Here is an 18,958-nt window from a genome sequence, read left to right on the forward strand (position 1 = left end):
CTCGTTTGCTCCCAAATAACTGCAGGGCACTTCTATACCCTGTTTAGCCTGTTCTAGCTCCTGAATAAATGACACAGAGATTTGATATACTTATTAACAAGCTGCAAACCTAACTGAGCTGTCAAACCATTTAAGACTGCCCATTTCCCATCCACATGATCCTTTACCTTTAATCCAAGTCCTGCTTTAGTTCACTCTGACCCATGTGTATCTTTATGACTGCTCTTTCATCATGATCTCATGGCGAATCCTCCTGTTCTTTCCACGTGCTTTCTCCATACCTTCTCCTCCTCATTGTCTTCTCCTCTCTCTCTTCTCTGGTCTTTCTGGAACTGCCTCATCCTCCTGACTCCAATGGGAAGTTCCACCCTTTTCTATTCTGCCCAGTGAGGTGGCTGATCAACTCTTTTATTAACCAATCATGGAAGATGGAAAATACATTTTTTATAACATAGAGGCCAGAGATGTTTGACCATGCTGTCTGGACCACAACCAGATGTCTGGGCATAGAAATCAGCATTTAAATACACACCGCACAAAACTACCTCTCAACCCCATGATGCTGGACTCCCAGGTTTCATCTAGTCTATTTTTTTTTGATTGATTTATTTGACTTAGAATTTCTTCCAGGATTATTTATGTCATGCAAATGGCATGATTTCTTTCTTTCACATGGCTGAATAGTATCTTACAGTGTGTTTAAGGCTTTTTGTTTTTATCAGTTCATCTCTCTCAGTGGACCTTCATGTCAATCCCACATGTCGCTTGCTGCAGTGATCATTTGACCTGTCCCTCACACCTGCTTCCCTTTCCATTAGTTATAGACCAAGGAGTGGTATCATACAGCCATTGTGAGGAATTCATACATGATCTTCCTTAATGTCAGTACTACTGTACATTTCCACCACCAACATATAATGGGTCCCCTTTCTCCATGTCTTCATCATAATCACCCCTGTATTTTATGTAGACAGCTTAGCAGGTTTGAGGAGCTGATCTGACTGCAGCTTTTATTCATGCTTCCTTGATTGACAAAGCAGAGCTCACACATCTGTTCTCCACTCTGTCTCTTTCAGCATGTTTCCTGGTCTGTGCCAATATTTTTTATGATGGCTTTTTTTTTTTCTTTTACTTTCGTTCTTTCTTTTTAAAACTTTCTTTTCCTATTAAACACTGAGGGATTGAGAGGAACTAGCAACTGGGCTCTGGGAAACTAAGTACCAGGTAACATGGTGTGACTTGTTTTCTGTCCTGAACCACAGTGCAGTCTTGCCCTGTTCTATGGCTGCCTGTGTGCAGAGGAAATGGGAGCATTGCTCGACACTTGCGGAAATAACTAAGGTCTGCATTTACCCGTGAACCAGCCTCAAGCTTGTGCAGATAAATACTGCTGTGTTTTCTAGGAGATTGGAAAGATATGGTTCTCACCTGATCAGTTGGACTGTGAACGTCTTAGCAGGAATCTTTCCAGTGCCTTGGAAGGCTTTAAAAGCATCTTGGACAATGCTTCCAGCCATCGCTGCACGTGCCAGCCCTTGGTGGGAGTGGTTCAGCAGCACATACGCAGGTGTGTTACGTGCTCTTGGGCCCTGCCCAGTATTCACAGTTTTCTGAAAGATGTGTGCTTAAGTGTTCATGCAGAATGAATTCTTTCTAAAGTTATTGATTTCAGATAGCATCGTCACCACATACTAGTCAAACACCAGGGCTTTCCATAAATATGATTTACATTTTAAATCTTAGCAGCAGCCTTTGCTGTCAGATGAGCTGTGTAGACAAGCGAGATGCTGGCTCAGATACTGAGATCCAGTAGGACAGTGGGACATTAAATATAAGTAAATGAACAGACACATATTTTCAAATGATTTCATATCTGATTAAAACTTCTCATGTGTTTAGAAGTGTGAGCTTCAAGAAGTCAGGGGCTTGACACTCTGAAGATGACATAGGTACAGAGAAGTGGCTATCTACCTGGGCCTGCAATAATTTGTCAGATGCACCATTGTCTAGTTCCCACATATGGGAGAAGCCATTTATCATGCATCTTGTTGCCATCACCCTGATTCATTTGCTGCACTGGGCTGAGCAAGGACATGTTGGAAATCTGGTATTGGGGAAATTCACGCTCAGATAGTATCAGAGGACTGAGTATGTCCATTTATCAAGGGGACCTGTGTTATCCAGCCTAGCTCCTAGAACAGAGGCAAGGTTATTCACTCCAACAATTGCTTCAGATGTTTTATCTTGTCTCATTTTAATTTTCTGTCACTTTAGGCTGACCAAAAGTCTTGAGGAGGTTTGGATGTCAAAGATTCCTGCTATGACATTTCTTAGCAATTTCACAGTCACAGAGGGTATGTGGTTTCTCAGCTTGCTTGATTAAAAATTACATTTAGAGTTTCAGTTCAACATATTATTAAAATGAATCATAAGGAAGGAAAATTGTGTCATACTGTTAGGAAAGAAGAGACCTTGAACTTGAGAGGGAGTAGGGGACATAACAGTGTGAGGAGGGAGGAGAGAAAGGGCAAATGATATGATTTCATTTCAATCTAAGAGGGGCTGCATGAGGGGGGCCTGCCTGGGAAGAGATGGGGGGAGCTGCGACTGGGTTATAAAGTGAATAAATAATTAGTGGAAGAAAAGCTAAGTAAAAATATTAATGTTTTATTCCACACAGCATTGCTATGAAAAGTGTGAAGGATGCTGATACATCCTTAGGTGATGATTTTCTTGTTAAGAAAGATGAGGTCTCTACAGCACACGGTCACTGCTCATTTAAAAAGAATTCTTTCTAAAGTGAGTCTGAAAGCATCCTGGACTCAGACTCAGCCATTGACCAGATAATACCTCATAGCTGGAGGTTTTTACTTACTTAAACAGGAAGACTCCCCTAGAAGAGTAAGATGAAACTTTAGTTAGTGTCTACTATAAGGTGGACAGCATGAGAGAAACTTCTTATTTAGGTGGCAACATCAAATTTTGTTTTAAATCAACAAAACTTTTGAAAATTTATGATAAACTCTGTTTTCCTTTTGTATTTTCTTCAGATGTAAAAATAAAGGATTTGATGAGGAACATCACCAAATTCACTGAGGACCTTCGCTCCTTCTTCCACATCTCTGAGGAAACCATCCACAGCATCTTAGAAGCCAACATTTCCCATTCAAAGGTACAGGGCTGCTTTTATCATGAGGGACCCCTCACAGCTGCAGCTGTCCTGACCACCTTTCCCTGCCTCCTCCTCCTTCCATAGCTGGGAGTGGGGGGGGGGATGGATGTCTACACAAATGATGTAGCTGAAATCAGAGGAACCCATGCAAACAAGCAGGGAGCTGAAGGATGTGAACATCTGGTGATACAAGTTGGTAACACCACCTTCGTTTGGATGAGATTTCTGGCAACATTTATTTTAGTGATATCTAATTCTGATGCATGAAGGCCATTAGTTTTTTTTTTTATAGTTCCATATGTGTCATAAATCTTAAATCCCCAAATAAAGCTAGTTAAAAATATGTAATCTGTCATGATGGAAAATAGTCATACACTCTCGTCATGTGGTATGACTGTGACTCATGACAGATGAGCAAAGTGACAGGCTTGGGTTTCACTGGTATGGCTGAGAAGTGTTGGGTAAAACCCTTATACCAAGTGTTGCTTATTTCTTATCTTTTTGAAATGGTATTAGGGGGTATCGCTTATCAGCAGAGAGGGGAAGCAGATGGCTACCATGTTAGCCTCAGCAAATGCCATGTGAATTCTTAGCTTGTGGTTTTCTGTACTTCTGGGGGGTGTGGTTACCATCCTCTGCAGAGAATCAAAAAACCAGCTTATACACGAGTGCTTCAACTGGCAATCACCCAGGCTCCAATATAAATTGAATTTCATGTTAATTTTGACTAATTGAGGCTCAATGCAAGCTTAGTAAGTAGATTCATTAACAGTTAATCTCAATTCAGAATGAAATAGATGAAAAGCCAGGGATCGGAAATGCAAACTATAGTATCACAAAGTTACTTATCACAAGAAAGGCAGTATCTATTTTCAATAAAAAAATCAATTGTATCTCATTACATAGCACATGTGATGAAAATGTGGGGAGAAAGGAGGAGGGGAGCTCAGCAGAGAGTGGAGCTTTGGGAACATTTCTTCAGTTAGGCAACCTTCAGTGGAAATAGTGACTGCTGTGGTTTGAATGCTGCACTGTAGAATATTTCTAACAGGAGCCTGGAGCAATGGCCAGACTATGTGAGCAGCAGCCCAAGGCTGCCCATATAGAAACCTTACTGATAAACTCAATTATTTCAAGGTCCACGTTTTAAGATTCACTTCAGTTTGTGGAGAGATTTCTCCTTTGCTGCCTGCCTTGCTGCCTGCTTAGTAGTGAGCAGCCACCAGGTGTCGCTGATGTTCTATGGTGAGATGGGCTGTACAGTGAGCTAGTGGGTTATGAAGTAAAAATTATAGCACAGATGATTTTGTGGTTCCTCCCCCCGAATCAGTGTACATTTCTATGCATCTCTATAACCACTGTGGTCACCTGAGTAGATGGATCCATAGGAAATTGGACCGGGTCTAACAAATGCATTTTCATTGTTCAAACACAGGAGGCTATTCACATTAATGAATACATATGTACACTGACATCACACACAACCATAGCCTCTTAGCAGGTGACGCTTTGGGCTATGGTTTCTTCTAGAGTATCAAGTTGATGTTTACTTCTTGTTTGTAGTCCCATGTCCTTTTGTTTGACCCTGGTTTTCTTTCCCATAGTCTCAGTCAGCTTGCATATTCATTACATTGAACTCATCCCAGGCGATCTTCAAGATACATTCTGCAGTGCTGTGTTCCTTGGAAAGCTGCAGAAACCTTCGCTTGCTCTTTCTGTTGTCCACTCCATATCTTTCCATGCATCAAGCATGGTTCTTAGATGCTGTACATCAAAGGCATTGCTCTACACAGCCAAACTTCTGTGAGGAGAGCTCATTAAATATGCAATGCTGACCATGTAGAGAAGACAATAGGAGGTCCTGTGACACACATGTAGCTCAATGATGGGGACAGATAGTCACAGGAAGCATGCTGGAGCAGGGGACAATGGAGATGGAGCTGAAATTCTGAGCAGTAGCTCTTGAGATACTGAAATACTGAAGTAGGCAAGGGCCTGGCTGTTTTCCCTTCCTTGCCAAGGCTGATATGGGCAGTTCCTCTCCCCCTGAACTCCTTTCTTGAACATAACATCATCTCATCAAAACCCAAAATCTTAGACTCCAGAGATGCACTGGATTCTGCAGCACTTCTAGGCTAACCTCTTGCTTTGGGCATCGTCCCCCTCTGCCTTCTCCTGCGGAGTATCTCCTCATTACATGCTACAGGAGCCTGTTCCAGGGGACACAGAGCCCAGCAGTGCCTGTCCACGGTAAGATGGTTCTGTTCAGGAATATGGAAACCCAGAACTAATTGATTAGCTTCTGTCTCTTTCTCCCCTCTCTTCTCTCTCCGTCTTCATTCCCCTCCTCCCGCTAGCTGCCTTAAACATAAATGTCTTTTTCAATTCTATACTCAGGTTTCTTGAACTACCCCAGTAAAAGGTGCATTTTGGCTGATTGTTGCAAACCCCCTGAGGGGCACTACTAAGCACTTGCATACCCGTGCCCTGCTTTTCAGAGCCTCCCATTTGCAGTTCCTGAGACACTGGATCATCTTATAAATGTTTAGGTGGGGCTTTTAGAAGGAAATCCAGCATCTCTAAAGTCACTCAGTATGAGCTTGTATCAGATCCCTCGGACATTGGCTTAAACACTGACTTCAGCCTGGGGCTCAGTCCTAGATAGAGCCTATGGCTCTCTGCTATTCTCTCCTGCTCCTCTCTTCTATCTGGGTCTTTATCATGTCAATAGGCCTGAGCTCAACCCCAGCTCCAGAGTAGAGCAATGCTCACTAAAGTATTCAGGACCAGTTTTCCCAGTTTGCCCCAGTTTTGCTTTCTTATCACTTAAACAGGAAACCAGCAGTCACTTTTCTCATAGATCTACACTGACTGCATTGCTATCATCATGTCTTTGCTGCTCACACAAAGAGCTAGCAGAGTGCATCCCACCTTGCTCAAATTTTATCTCTACCTCAATGTATAAGACCCTCAGCCCTGCCCTTGACTCATGGCAGCTGTTCAACTCATGCTCCTCCCCCAGGTCTTAGACCCATGCACTCCATGTGCAAACTCTTCAGACATCCCCAGCCCCACTCCCTATCCCCACCTCATGTAAGCTCTTGCTGAAAATGATGAGAGCCTCTCATGGGGATCATCACTAGTTTTAAATCAAATAACTGTCCATGTGATAGCATCTATATGCCAAGAGTGGGAAAATACCTCCCCAGGTCCTTGGTCTCCCTGCAGATTTTCAAGTCAAACATGGATGTGCGGGAAACAGCATCTTTGGTGTGGACCAGAGCAAAATCTGAATTGTCTTCAGCGCTCTGAATGGAAAAATGTGTGCTTCTAATTGAGCAACAGTGTTTCCTTACCTTTATATACAACAGTGTTTGCTTTATATTCCTTACCTATGATACTTGATTCAGGCATCTTTTCAATGACAAAAACAGGCATAGCAAGTTATTTAAAAAGATAAATAGCAAAAACAAAACAAAACAAAAGAAAAAAGAAACACACACACACACACACACACACACACACACACACACACACACACAGGAATGTTAACAAACCTAAGCAGACAGTTATCTTTGGTGGTTTTGAGAGATTCTCTGTGGGATCTTCTTTATTTGGTAGGGGAGGTGCCAAAAGTTTCAAGGCAAAAAGCTTTACCCTCAAACAAATTCTATGAAATAACCTTAAGGTCGAAGAGCTGTCAACGTTGAGGGCATATTGGAGAGAGGTGGGGACAGAGGCTCTCAACAAGTGTTGAGGTCTTTTATGGGACCAGTATGGCTCCTGTCCACCCAGAGTTGGGAGCAGCCTCTTTGGGGTTAATGCCTTCTATTTGGGCGAGCCTCTCTTACCAGCCAAGTTCTATCCTGAAGCCATCTTTACATAACTGAGCAAACACAGCAATAAAAGGCAGGTCAGTGCCCACAATTTACCCTTAGGAATTCCTAGAAACCACCAGAACATATCTGCAAACAGATATAAGGAAATATGTTGGTTCCACTACCATGCATAAAAGACTTCTGGCTAGTTACATGTGAAAGTGACATTTTCCTAAATACCCTTGTCAGAGTAGTACAGTTTTTTTTTGTTTTTGTTTTTGTTTTTTAAAGATGAGAATAGTACTAGATAATTAGATTTCATGTAAGGTGGGATTATCTTCTTGAGATGTCAGGCTTTATCTAGGCCATTCCAGACCTTAAGAGAAAAACTACTGATGTCCCCTGAACATGAAAGAGTATAGGTTTCTGTGTCCTCTAAACTCCAGCTGCAGCAGCACCTCATCCTTGGCATCTCAGCCTCTGGCCACTGCACAGATTGTTCTAGCAAGTCCCCACAATACCTGAGTCACAAGTCTTGACTTTCTTTTTGTTTTTCTTCTTGAGTATTTGCAGATGTGTGTGTGTGTGTGTGTGTGTGTATGTGTGTGTGTGTTTGTTCATGTGTTCATGGAGGCCAGGCGGTAACATTGGTATCATTCTCTACTTTCTATATTGAGGTAGCATCTCTCACTTGAACCCATAGCTTGGTGATATACTTAGTCTGGCCAACCAGCTTGCTTCAGGGAGTCTCTTATATCCAGGTCCCCAGTGCTGGGATTAAAGATAGGCTGCCATGGTTATGTTTTGCTGAGATGCTGGGGATCCAAATTCTATTCTTCTTTTCATAGCCAGTGCTTTATCTGGTTAGCCATCTCTTCAATGCCTATATCCATGTTTTCCTTAGTTTAGATGAAGTTCTGTCTGCCTGCCTGTCTGACTGTCTGCCTGTTTCGTAATTTTAGTATCTCTGGAGATCCATGACTTATATACTACTATAACGTCTCTTATTGATTTCATAGCATACAGAGGCACCCAGTGAGCCCTCTTTGACTGTAAGCCTTCTAACTTGACACTGTATCTCTTGTCATTGGATTCACATAAAGGGTGGATTGTTGGCCAGGTCATTTCACAGTGATCATACCCATGGCAGCTGTAAACATGCAATATGATATCTGATCTCATATGTTTTACATTCTTTGCAATTTTCTTTACAAGGTCAGTAACTGAAGGATGAGCCCCAGTGAAGAGGCTCACAAGTCCTTGAATGCACCACGGAACACCAATGCTGTGTAAACAGATAGTCTGCCTTCCGTGCCTCCTTCCAAGTTTATATGCTTTTATTTTTTAAGGAAACTATGAAAAGCTTGCAAATGACCTTTTAAAATCCAGAAGTAAGGGAGGCAAGATTGCTTTAAAATTACTAGTTTCCTACATGTTAACAGTGAAAAGTGAAGAATCTTGCAAACTGAAGGCAAAGGGGAGTGGAACAGCCTCTGCAGACAGGTCCAAGCTTTGTGGAACAGGCAGCCTTAGGGGCATGGGCAGAGCCAGTGAGAGGTGAGTGACTGCACCACAGATGTTGCAGAGAGAGGGAGAAAAGGAGCAACATCACCTGTTACCAGAGTACTCAAACACAGGGAAGCTGTGCAGACAGAGAATGACTTGCAATCTCAAAATCATTTCCGTTCAAAATGCTTGAAGCAAGCTGTGATCTGGATATAGGTTATCCCCGGAGGCTCATGTTGTAAATATTTGATCTCTGCAGGAAGTGGCTCCAGGTTGAAGGAAGTTAGGTCATAAGGACTATCCTTTTTTTTTTTTTTAATTTTTTTAATTAGGCATTTTCTTCATTTACAGTTCCAATGCTATCCCAAAAGTCCCCGCATACCCTCCCCCCAGTAACCCCCCCCACTCCCACTTCTTGGCCCTGGCTTTCCCCTGTACTGAGGCATATAAAGTTTGCAAGACCGATGGGCCTCTCTTTCCAAAGATGGCTGACTAGGCCATCTTCTGATACGTATGCAGCTAGAAACACGAGCTCTTGGGGGGGGGGGTACTGGTTAGTTCATATTGTTGTTCCACCTATAGGGTTGCAGACCCCTTTAGCTCCTTGGGTACTTTCTCTAGCTCCTATATTGGGGGCCCTGTGATCCATCCAATAGCTGACTGTGAACATCCACTTCTGTGTTTGCTAGGTCCCAGCATAGCCTCACAAGAGACAGCTATATCTGGGTCCTTTCAGCAAAATCTTGCTAGTGTATGCAATGGTGTCAGTGTTTGAAGGCTGATTATGGGATGGATCCTGGGTATGGCAGTCTCTAGATGGTCTATCCCTTCATCTCAGCTCCAAACTTTAACTCCTTTAACTTTAACTCTCTGTAACTCCTTCCATGGGTGTTTTGTTCCCAATTATAAGAAGGGGTAAAGTGTCCACACTTTGGTCTTCGTTTTTCTTGAGTTTCATGTGTTTTGCAGATTGTATCTTGTATCTTGGGTATTCTAAGTTTCTGGGCTAATATCCACTTATCAGTGAGTACATATTGTGTGAGTTCTTTTGTGATTGGGTTATCTCACTCAGGATGATGCCCTCCAGGTCCATCCATTTGCCTAGGAATTTCATAAATTCATTCTTTTTAATAGCTGAGTAGTACTCCATTGTGTAAATGTACCACATTTTCTGTATCCATTCCTCTGTTGATGGACATCTGGGTTCTTTCCAGCTTCTGACTATTATAAATAAGACTGCTATGAACATAGTGGAGCATGTGTCCTTCCTACCGGTTGGAACATCTTCTGGTCTATGCCCAGGAGAGGTATTGAGGGATCCTCCGGTAGTACTATGTCCAATTTTCTGAGGAACTGCCAGACTGATTTCCAGAGTGGTTGTACAAGCTTGCAATCACACCAACAATGGAGGAGTGTTTCTTTTTCTCCACATCCTCGCCAGCATCTGCTGTCACCTGAGTTATTGATCTTAGCCATTCTGACTGGTGTGAGGTGGAATCTCAGGGTTGTTTTGATTTGCATTTCCCTGATAATTAAGGATGCTGAACATTTTTTCAGGTGCTTCTCAGCCATTCGGTATTCCTCAGGTGAAAATTCTTTGTTTAACTCTGAGCCCCATTTTTTAATGGGGTTATTTGATTTTCTGGGGTCCAGCTTCTTGAGCTCTTTGTATATATTGGATATTAGTCCCCTATCTGATTTAGGATAGGTAAAGATCCTTTCCCAATCTGTTGATGGCCTTTTTTTGTCTTATTGACAGTGTCTTTTGCCTTACAGAAGTTTTGCAATTTTATGACGTCCCATTTGTCTATTCTCGATCTTATAGGACAAGACATTGCTGTTCTATTCAGGAATTTTTCCCTTGTGCCCATATCTTTGAGGCTTTTCCCCACTTTCTCCTCTATAAGTTTCACTGTTTCTGGTTTTATGTGGAGTTCCTTGATCCACTTAGATTTGACCTAAGTACAAGGAGATAGGAATGGATCAGTGTACATTCTTCTGCATGATAACCGCCAGTTGTGCCAGCACTGTTTGTTGAAAATGCTGTCTTTTTTCCAGTGGATGGTTTTAGCTCCCTTGTCAAAGATCAAGTGACCATAGGTGTGTGGGTTCATTTTTGGGTCTTCAATTCTATTACATTGGTCTACTTGTCTGTCTCTATACCAGTACCATGCAGTTTTTACCACAATTGCTCTGTAGTACAGCTTTAGGTCAGGCATGGTGATTCCCCCAGAGGTTCTTTTATCATTGAGAAGAGTTATTGCTATCCTAGGTTTTTTGTTATTCCAGATGAATTTGAAGATTGCCTTTTCTAATTCATGGAAGAATTGAGTTGGAATTTTGATGGGGATTTCATTGAATCTGTAGATTGGTTTTGGCAAGATAGCCATTTTTACTATATTGATCTTGCGAATCCATGAGCATGGGAGATCTTTCCATCTTCTGAGATCTTCTTTAATTTCTTTCTTCAGAGACTTGAAGTTCTTATCATACAGATCTTTCACTTCCTTAGTTAGAGTCATGCCAAGGTATTTTATATTATTTGTGACTATTGTGAAGGGTGTTGTTTCCCTAATTTCTTTCTCAGCCTGTTTATCCTTTGTGTAGAGAAAGGCCGTTGACTTGTTTGAGTTAATTTTATATCCAGCTACTTCACTGAAGCTGTTTATTAGGTTTAGGAGTTCTCTGGTGGAAATTTTAGGGTCACTTATATATACTATCATATCATCTGCAAAAAGTGATATTTTGACTTCTTCCTTTCCAATTTGTATCCCCTTGATCTCCTTTTGTAGCCGAATTGCTCTGGCTAGGACTTTAAGTACTATGTTGAACAGGTAGGGAGAAAGTGGGCAGCCTTGTCTAGTCCCTTATTTTAGTGGGATTGCTTCCAGCTTCTCACCATTTACTTTGATCTTGGCTACTGGTTTGCTGTAGATTGCTTTTATCATGTTTAGGTATGGGCCTTGAATTTCTGGTCTTTCCAAGAGTTTTATCCTGAATTCATGTTGGATTTTTGTCAAATGCTTTCTCCACATCTAACTGATTATCATGTGTTTTTTGTCTTTGAGTTTGTTTATATAGTGGATTACGTTGATGGATTTCCGTATATTAAACCATCCCTGCATCCTTGGAATGAAACCTACTTGGTCATGATGGATGATTGTTTTGATGTGTTCTTAGATTCAGTTAGCAAGAATTTTATTGAGTATTTTTGCATGAATATTCATAAGGGAAATTGGTCTGAAGTTCTCTATCTTTGTTGGGCCTTTCTGTGGTTTAGGTATCAGAGTAATTTTGGCTTCTTAGAATGAATTGGGCAGAGTACCTTCTGCTTCTATTTTGTGGAATTATTTGTGAAGAACTGGAATTAGATCTTTTTTAAAGGTCTTATAGAACTCTGCACTAAACCCATCTGGTCCTGGGCTTTTTTTGGTTGGAAGACTATTAATGACTGCTTCTGTTTCTTTAGGGTATATAGGACTGTTTAGAACATTAACCTGATCCTGATTTAACTTTGGTACCTGGTATCTGTCTAGAAATTTGTCCATTTCATCCAGGTTTTCCAGTTTTGTTAGAGTAGCCTTTTGTGAAGGATCTGATGATGTTTTGGATTTCTTCAGGATCTGTTGTTATGTCTCCCTTTTCATTTCTGATTTTGTTAATTAGGATGCTTTCCCTGTGCCCTCTAGTGAGTCTGCCTAAGGGTTTATGTATCTTGTTGATTTTCTCAAAGTACCAACTCCTCGTTTGGTTGATTCTTTGAATAGTTCTTCTTGTTTCCACTTGGTTGATTTCGCCCCTGAGTTTGATTATTTCTTGCTGTCTACTCCTCTTAGGTGAATTTGCTTCCTTTTTTTCTAGAGCTTTTAGATGTGTTTTCAAGCTGTTAGTGTGTGCTCTCTCTAGTTTCATTTTGGAGGCACTCAGAGCTATGAGTTTTCCTCTTAGAAATGCTTTCATTGTATCCCATAAGTTTGGGTATGTTGTGGCTTCATTTTCATTAAACTCTAAAAAGTCTTTAATTTCTTTATTTATTCCTTCCTTGACCAAGGTATCATTGAAAAGAGTGTTGTTCAGTTTCCATGTCAATGTTGGATTTTTATTATTTATGTTGTTATTGAAGATCAGCCTTAGTCCATGGTGATCTGATAGGATGCATGGGACAATTTCAATATTTTTGTATCTGTTGAGGCCTGTTTTGTGAGCAATTATATGGTCAATTTTGGAGAAGGTACCATGAGGTGCTGAGAAGAAGTTATATCCTTTTGTTTTAGGATAAAATGTTCTGTAGATATACGTTAAATCCATTTTTTCATAACTTCTGTTAGTTTTACTGTGTCCCTGTTTAGTTTCTGTTTCCATGATTTGTCCATTGATGAAAGTGGTGTGTTGAAGTCTCCACTATTATTGTGTGAGGTGTAATGTGTGCTTTGAGTTTTACTAAAGTTTCTTTAATGAATGTGGCTGCCCTTGCATTTGGAGTATAGATATTCAGAATTGAGGGTTCCTCTTGGGAGATTTTTCCTTTGATGAGTATGAAGTGTCCCTCCTTGTCTTTTTTGATAACTTTAGGTTGGAAGTCGATTTTATTAGATATTAGAGTGGCTACTCCAGCTTGTTTTTTCAGACCATTTGCTTGGATAATTGATTTCCAGCCTTTCATTCTTAGGAAGTGTCTGTCTTTTTCCCCTGAGATGGGTTTCCTGTAAGCAACAAAGTGTTGGTTCCTGTTTGTGTAGCCTGTCTCTTAGTCTATGTCTTTTTATTGGGGAATTGAGTTCATTGATATTAAGAGATATTAAGGAAAAGTAATTGTTGCTTCCTATTATTTTAGTTGTTAGAGTTGGGATTGTGTTCTTGTGGCTGTCTTCTTTTAGGTTTGTTGAAGGATTACTTTCTTGCTTTTTCTAGGGTGTGGTTTCTGTCCTTGTATTGGTTTTTTTCTGTTATTATCCTTTGAAGGACTGGATTCGTGGAGAGATAATGTGTGAATTTGGTTTTGTTGTGGAATACTTTGGTTTCTCTATCTATGGTAATTGAAAGTTCGGCTGGGTATAGTAGCCTGGGCTGGCATTTGTGTTCTCTTAGTGTATGTATAACATCTGTCCAGGATCTTCTGGCTTTCATAGTCTCTGGTGAAAAGTCTGGTATAATTCTGATAGGCCTGCCTTTATATGTTACTTGACCCTTTTCCCTTACTGCTTTCAATATTCTATCTTTATTTAGTGCATTTGTTGTTCTGATTATTATGTGTCAGGAGGAATTTCTTTTCTGGTCCAATCTATTTGGAGTTCTGTAGGCTTCTTGTATGTTCATGGGCATGTCATTCTTTAGGTTTGGGAAGTTTTCTTCTATAATTTTGTTGAAGATATTAGCTGGCCCTTTAAGTTGAAAATCTTCATTCTCATGTACTCCTATTATCCGTAGGTTTGGTCTTCTCATTGTGTCCTGGATTTCCTGGATGTTTTGAGTTAGGATCTTTTTGCATTTTGCATTTTTTTTATTGTTGTGCAGATGTTCTCTATGGAATCTTCTGCACCTGAGATTCTCTCTTCCATCTCTTGTATTCTGTTGCTGATGCTCACATCTATGGTTCCAGATTTCTTTCCTAGGTATCTATCTCCTGCGTTGCCTCACTTTGGGTTTTCTTTAGTGTGTATACTGCCCTTTTTAGGTCTTGTATTGTTTTGTTCATTTCCATCACCTGTTTGGATGTGTTTTTCTGTTTTTCTTTAAGAACTTCTACCTGTTTGGTTGTGTTTTTGTGTTTTTCTTTAAGGAATTGTAACTCTTTAGCAGTTTTCTCCTGTATTTAAGTGAGTCATTTAAGACCTTCTTGATGTCCTCTACCATCATCATGAGATATATATATCTGCTTGCTTATATGTTTGTGTGCCCAGGTGACCCAGTGCTGGTGCCATCCGGAAGGGACTTGTGACCCTGGTTAGGCCAGGTTTCCTGCTTTTCTAATGCTGTCTCAGGTCCCGTGCGATTGGATTGGAACAGAAGTTGTGTTCCACTCACTGGTGGTCCTAAGATTGCGTGAAGAGTCCTCTAGGGGACCTTGGGGGTGTTTGCCGACTCCACGCCAAAGTGACCCAGTGCTGGTGCCATCCGGAATGGACTTGTCACCTTTGGTACCTTTAAAGTGGGAAACTGGGACCAGCAGCCTTGCTTTCTTCCTCCTTGTTTCCTGAGCACTATGAGGTGATCAGCTTGGTTCCACCATGTGTATCTACCAAGATGTGCTCTGCAGCAGGCTGGTAGACTATGTAACCATGAGGCAAAATAAACTTCTTCCGGTGTTTGCCTGAGGCATTTTGTCACAGTGATGGAAATGTCATAGAGGTACTGTGTCTCTGAGTGAGTCTTCTGAGTGTCCAGGTGATTGTTTTTCTTGAGAAAGCAGGGTGGAGGGAGCTGAAGCAATGCTGCCCAGTGCTTGCTTCTGTCTGATCCACATGCTTCACAACAGGTTCTCTCCAGTGTCCTTACCATCGCTTTGTCTGGAAAATGTGATGAAGAAATTCTCCATCTCCTGCTGACGTTTCCTGAGAGTGAAAAATCCTGGTTTGTCACAAGGGAACTCTGCAGCCTGCCTGGGTCTCAAGTCTTCTCTCTACTTGTGATGATGGGCCAGAACCTGAACCTGAGGAACCTCATTTACAAAGTAAGGACTGTGCTCATTGGGGACACTGCAGGGCAGCTGCTCCTGTGACTGTGCTAACTACACACTGGCACTGGTGTGCAGCTACCTGCATCCTCAGACTCCAAACCCAAGGCAGCTTGGTGCTTTGTATGAAAGAGTGTGAGATATAGAACCTAGGTATAATTCCATCCTGGTTGGGTTTCTGTTGCTGTGGTCAGTGCCATGACCAGAAGCAACTTAGGGAGCACAGGGTTTATTGCACCTTATATTTTCATATAATAATCCATCATTGAAGGAAGTCAAGGCAAGAACTGAAACAGAAATCATGGAGGAGTATTGTTTATTGGCTTGCTCCCCATGGCTTGCTCAGCCTGCTTTACTTAGAGAAACCAGGACCACCAGCCCAGAGTAGCACTGCCTGCAGTGAGCTGGGTCCTCCCACATCAATCACTATTTTAGAAAATGCTCCCAAGTCTTGCCTCCATGCCAATCTGATAGAGCATTGTTTGTTAATGTTGGTTCCTCTTCCCAGATATGTCTGGGTTTGTGCCAAGTTGACAAAAACCAACCAGTACATTTTTTACATCCTTTAACCTCTCTTCATCGTGTGTAATACCTGTAAGCTAATAAACGCTATGTAAACAGTTGCCATACTGCATTCCATTTGAAATACTGACAAGAAAAAAAAAACCTATACCTATACACTATGGATATATAAAAATATTTTTGGCCTCCAGGTTGTTTAGATATAGAGATGGTCCATGGCCTTCAGTACTAGCTGTAGCATCGACCAGCAATGAGGGACTCTGTTTTAGCCTCAGTCACTTGGGGGTGGGTCACCTGTTGACTGACTCGGGATGGGCTTCTCAATTAAATCTTGTCCAATAAAGGGAAGGCTAGAAGACCTTACAGTGTCTGCAGGGCCAGGGCCATTGGGACATTGAACACAGCCTGGCAGTGAGGAAGAGTGACAAGAAAGAAATGTTCTTAGTTCCTACAGTCAGATTTCTCTCCTTCCTAAGACCCAGCATTCTGAGTGTCTAAGGAAGCAGGATTGAGCCTAGTTCATTCATCTGCTGCCACGGCAGGTGTTATGCCTTCCATGTTATAGCTCTCATCTTCTCCATCCCCTGGATTTGAGGTATTCATCCTCTGTGTTAGGTACATCCAGGTCTACCAGCACAGCTGTGGGAATGTGAAGAGGGGCGGGCAATACAGCAGCTCTGTGCTCCTGTGTATACCTGTTCTTAACCTGCCCTACAGCACTCCTCCATAAAGTACGGAAGGTCTGAAAGAACATGAGGATAAAATCCTCAGAGAAGAAATACAGGTGGGAAATGGGCAGAGCTGTCTCAGGCCCCATCCCCAGCACCAACTCTCAGTCTTGCTTCCCATTCTCAGTTACCTTTTCTAGAAGGTCTTCCTCATCTCCACACATGAACCTTTACATAAACTCCCATGACCTGCTCTCCATGCCTTCCTCAGAGTTCTACCATTTCCTCATGAGGAGATGCAGCACATATACCATCAGAAAAGCCCAGATCTGCAATAGGACAAGCATCTGCTGTTATTCCATGTTCAGGAGAATTGTCTTGGGCTAGAAAAGAGTAAATTTGCTCTTCCAGCTTTCATGGTCTCCTTCCCCTCTTCCAGGCCAGGAAACCTCCAACATATGTTTATCTACCTGCCCCTATCTACATCCCTACACCCTCACATCCATATACACACAGTTTCTAAGTACAAATATTAATTTTTAGAGTAAGTATACTTTCAAGTCTTGAGGAAGAAAAACATTTTGAAGTTTCCTTCATATTTTATAGGTTCTCTGTCTTGGTAGAGTTGACTTCCAGCTGACATGCCAAGAAGTTTAGTCTTGAGCATTATAGCCCACTCTTCCAACTTTACTTTGTACCTTGGAGGACATATATCTTTTAACCCACATTAGTATCTGCTCCAACATGCCCACAAAGGCCTTTCCGGGTCCCTAAGGGCCAAATAAATATTTAGACAAGGGCTATCATCCCTACCAAGATTTCTTTGGAATATGAGATACTAGATTGGATCCTGTCTCTATTGACATAGCAATGGTGACTCTGCCATTAATAACAATAGCTCTGTTTATCAGACACTTTCCTTATGCACAAGTGTGTGAGAGGTCACTCCTATGTGATGTCACTTGGAAATGGGGAGGTGTTCTGTGTGTACAGGCACACGTATCGCTGCTGAGATTCAAGTTTGATCCTAGTTTAGAGGAGCTTTCTGTCTCACTTGCTGGCAGCACCAGAACCCTTTGATGAGATAAGCTCTGTTGGGTTAACATCACCTGTGCTGGAATCCTAGTCACTTCCTATCACAACTCACGGTCCTCGAAGAATCACTTGTAGATGACAGCTGTAAGTAGAAAGGAGAGTGGGGCACTAACAAGAGCCACACCCTTCTTTCCTGTTCCTGCAGTCTCCACTTTCTTAGCATGCTCATCATTAGCAGAACACAGCAGGGAATATGAACTGTAGAACTGGCAGAGCCCCAGAGAACTAAATGGAAAAGTGATGACTATTGAACTCCTTGGCCCAGTCTGGATCTGAAAATCCAGGATGCAGATGACCTGCAGAGGGAGGGGAATCCCTCTGATGTTTCCCACCTGTGGGTAGGGGCTGCGTGTTAAGTTATCTCAGTCAGCCAAAAAGTACTCAGAGTATACCCAATATTAAAGATGTTGTTGTATCTGCATTTTGCACATAAATGATCAAAGTAGAAAAGAATCCCAGTTCCTGCCATTTACATCCTGAAACTGGGGATATACAAACAAGGAGCAAGATGTGTTGTGTGTCAGATGACCTAAGCACAAAAGGGTTTCCAAGGATTCTTTTACTGGTCTAGTTTGCAGCCCTGAACTTTTCTCATGGTAGACTCCAGGAAGCCTTTCATTTCCTCGGGTCTCCATTTGCTCCTGGGGTTTGAGGAGCACTGTGCTGTGGCTTGTGTGCATGCAAGTCACATAAAACACTTTTATTTTGAGTCTCTTCTCAAAATCTACCTTAGTCATCTAAAAAATGTGAAGAAATATTTGGAAAGTGATTCAAATTCTAACAATTTGTTGTTGGTTTACAATTTTACAATACTGCTATAATTTAATGCGCTCTACAAAACACAGTTACATCTACCCCCAACACAGAATTTTTATAGAGTGTAACAAATATGCCTTTGAGGTTCAATAAAGAATAAAATCAAGAGATCAGATTTTCACTGTTTAGAGATGCTTGTGAGAATAGAAATTGTATTGATTATTCTTTTTTTTTCTTTTTTCCTGTCCTGTAAGACTCTGATACCCTCTGAAGCAAATGGCTTGCTGAAGTCTCTGTTGGATGTCGTTGCTAGCCTCAGCTCCATTCTTGCCAGAGCCCAGCATGCCCTTGAATACCTCCCTGAGTTTCTTCACACATTTAAAATCACTGCCTTGCTGGACATGCCAGACTTCCAACAGGTGTGTTTGATCACTGCACAATGGGGGAAATGTTTTAGCCTTTTCTCTTTTCTGTTTGTTCTCTTTTCCTTTTATCTTCCAATATCAATAATTTTATAAGACCACAGCATATATGGACAAGAACACTTGTTAATGGCTCAGGAGCTAACAGCATGGCAGTAGGGCCTGACTTTGCCCTAAAACTTCATGAAAAGTGCTGTTGACCTAGGTCCCACCAATGAAGAAGCTGAGATGGCTCATACTTTGTCTATGAAGTAAAAATCTTCTAAGTCAATTATTAGCACAGATGAGATTTCAAGGGCTTGTTTAACCTAATTCCGAGAGCAGAT

The 18,958-nt window shown here is 41.6% G+C and overlaps 1 protein-coding gene across 2 annotated transcripts in view; it reads left to right on the top strand.

Moving 5' to 3' along the window:
• Abca13 (ATP-binding cassette, sub-family A (ABC1), member 13) overlaps positions 1 to 18,958 on the top strand; it is a 492,930-nt gene that overhangs the window by 121,134 nt on the left and 352,838 nt on the right. For both annotated transcript variants that reach the window (NM_178259.3, XM_006514706.4), the window contains 5 exons: positions 1,404 to 1,567; positions 2,275 to 2,354; positions 3,051 to 3,172; positions 14,972 to 15,166; positions 18,465 to 18,629. In NM_178259.3, coding sequence (NP_839990.2) covers positions 1,404 to 1,567; positions 2,275 to 2,354; positions 3,051 to 3,172; positions 14,972 to 15,166; positions 18,465 to 18,629 — 726 coding nt within the window. The remainder of the gene's footprint in view (positions 1 to 1,403; positions 1,568 to 2,274; positions 2,355 to 3,050; positions 3,173 to 14,971; positions 15,167 to 18,464; positions 18,630 to 18,958) is intronic.

Source organism: Mus musculus, chromosome 11 (genome assembly GCF_000001635.26).
Source record: "Mus musculus strain C57BL/6J chromosome 11, GRCm38.p6 C57BL/6J".
NCBI lineage: Eukaryota > Metazoa > Chordata > Mammalia > Rodentia > Muridae > Mus > Mus musculus.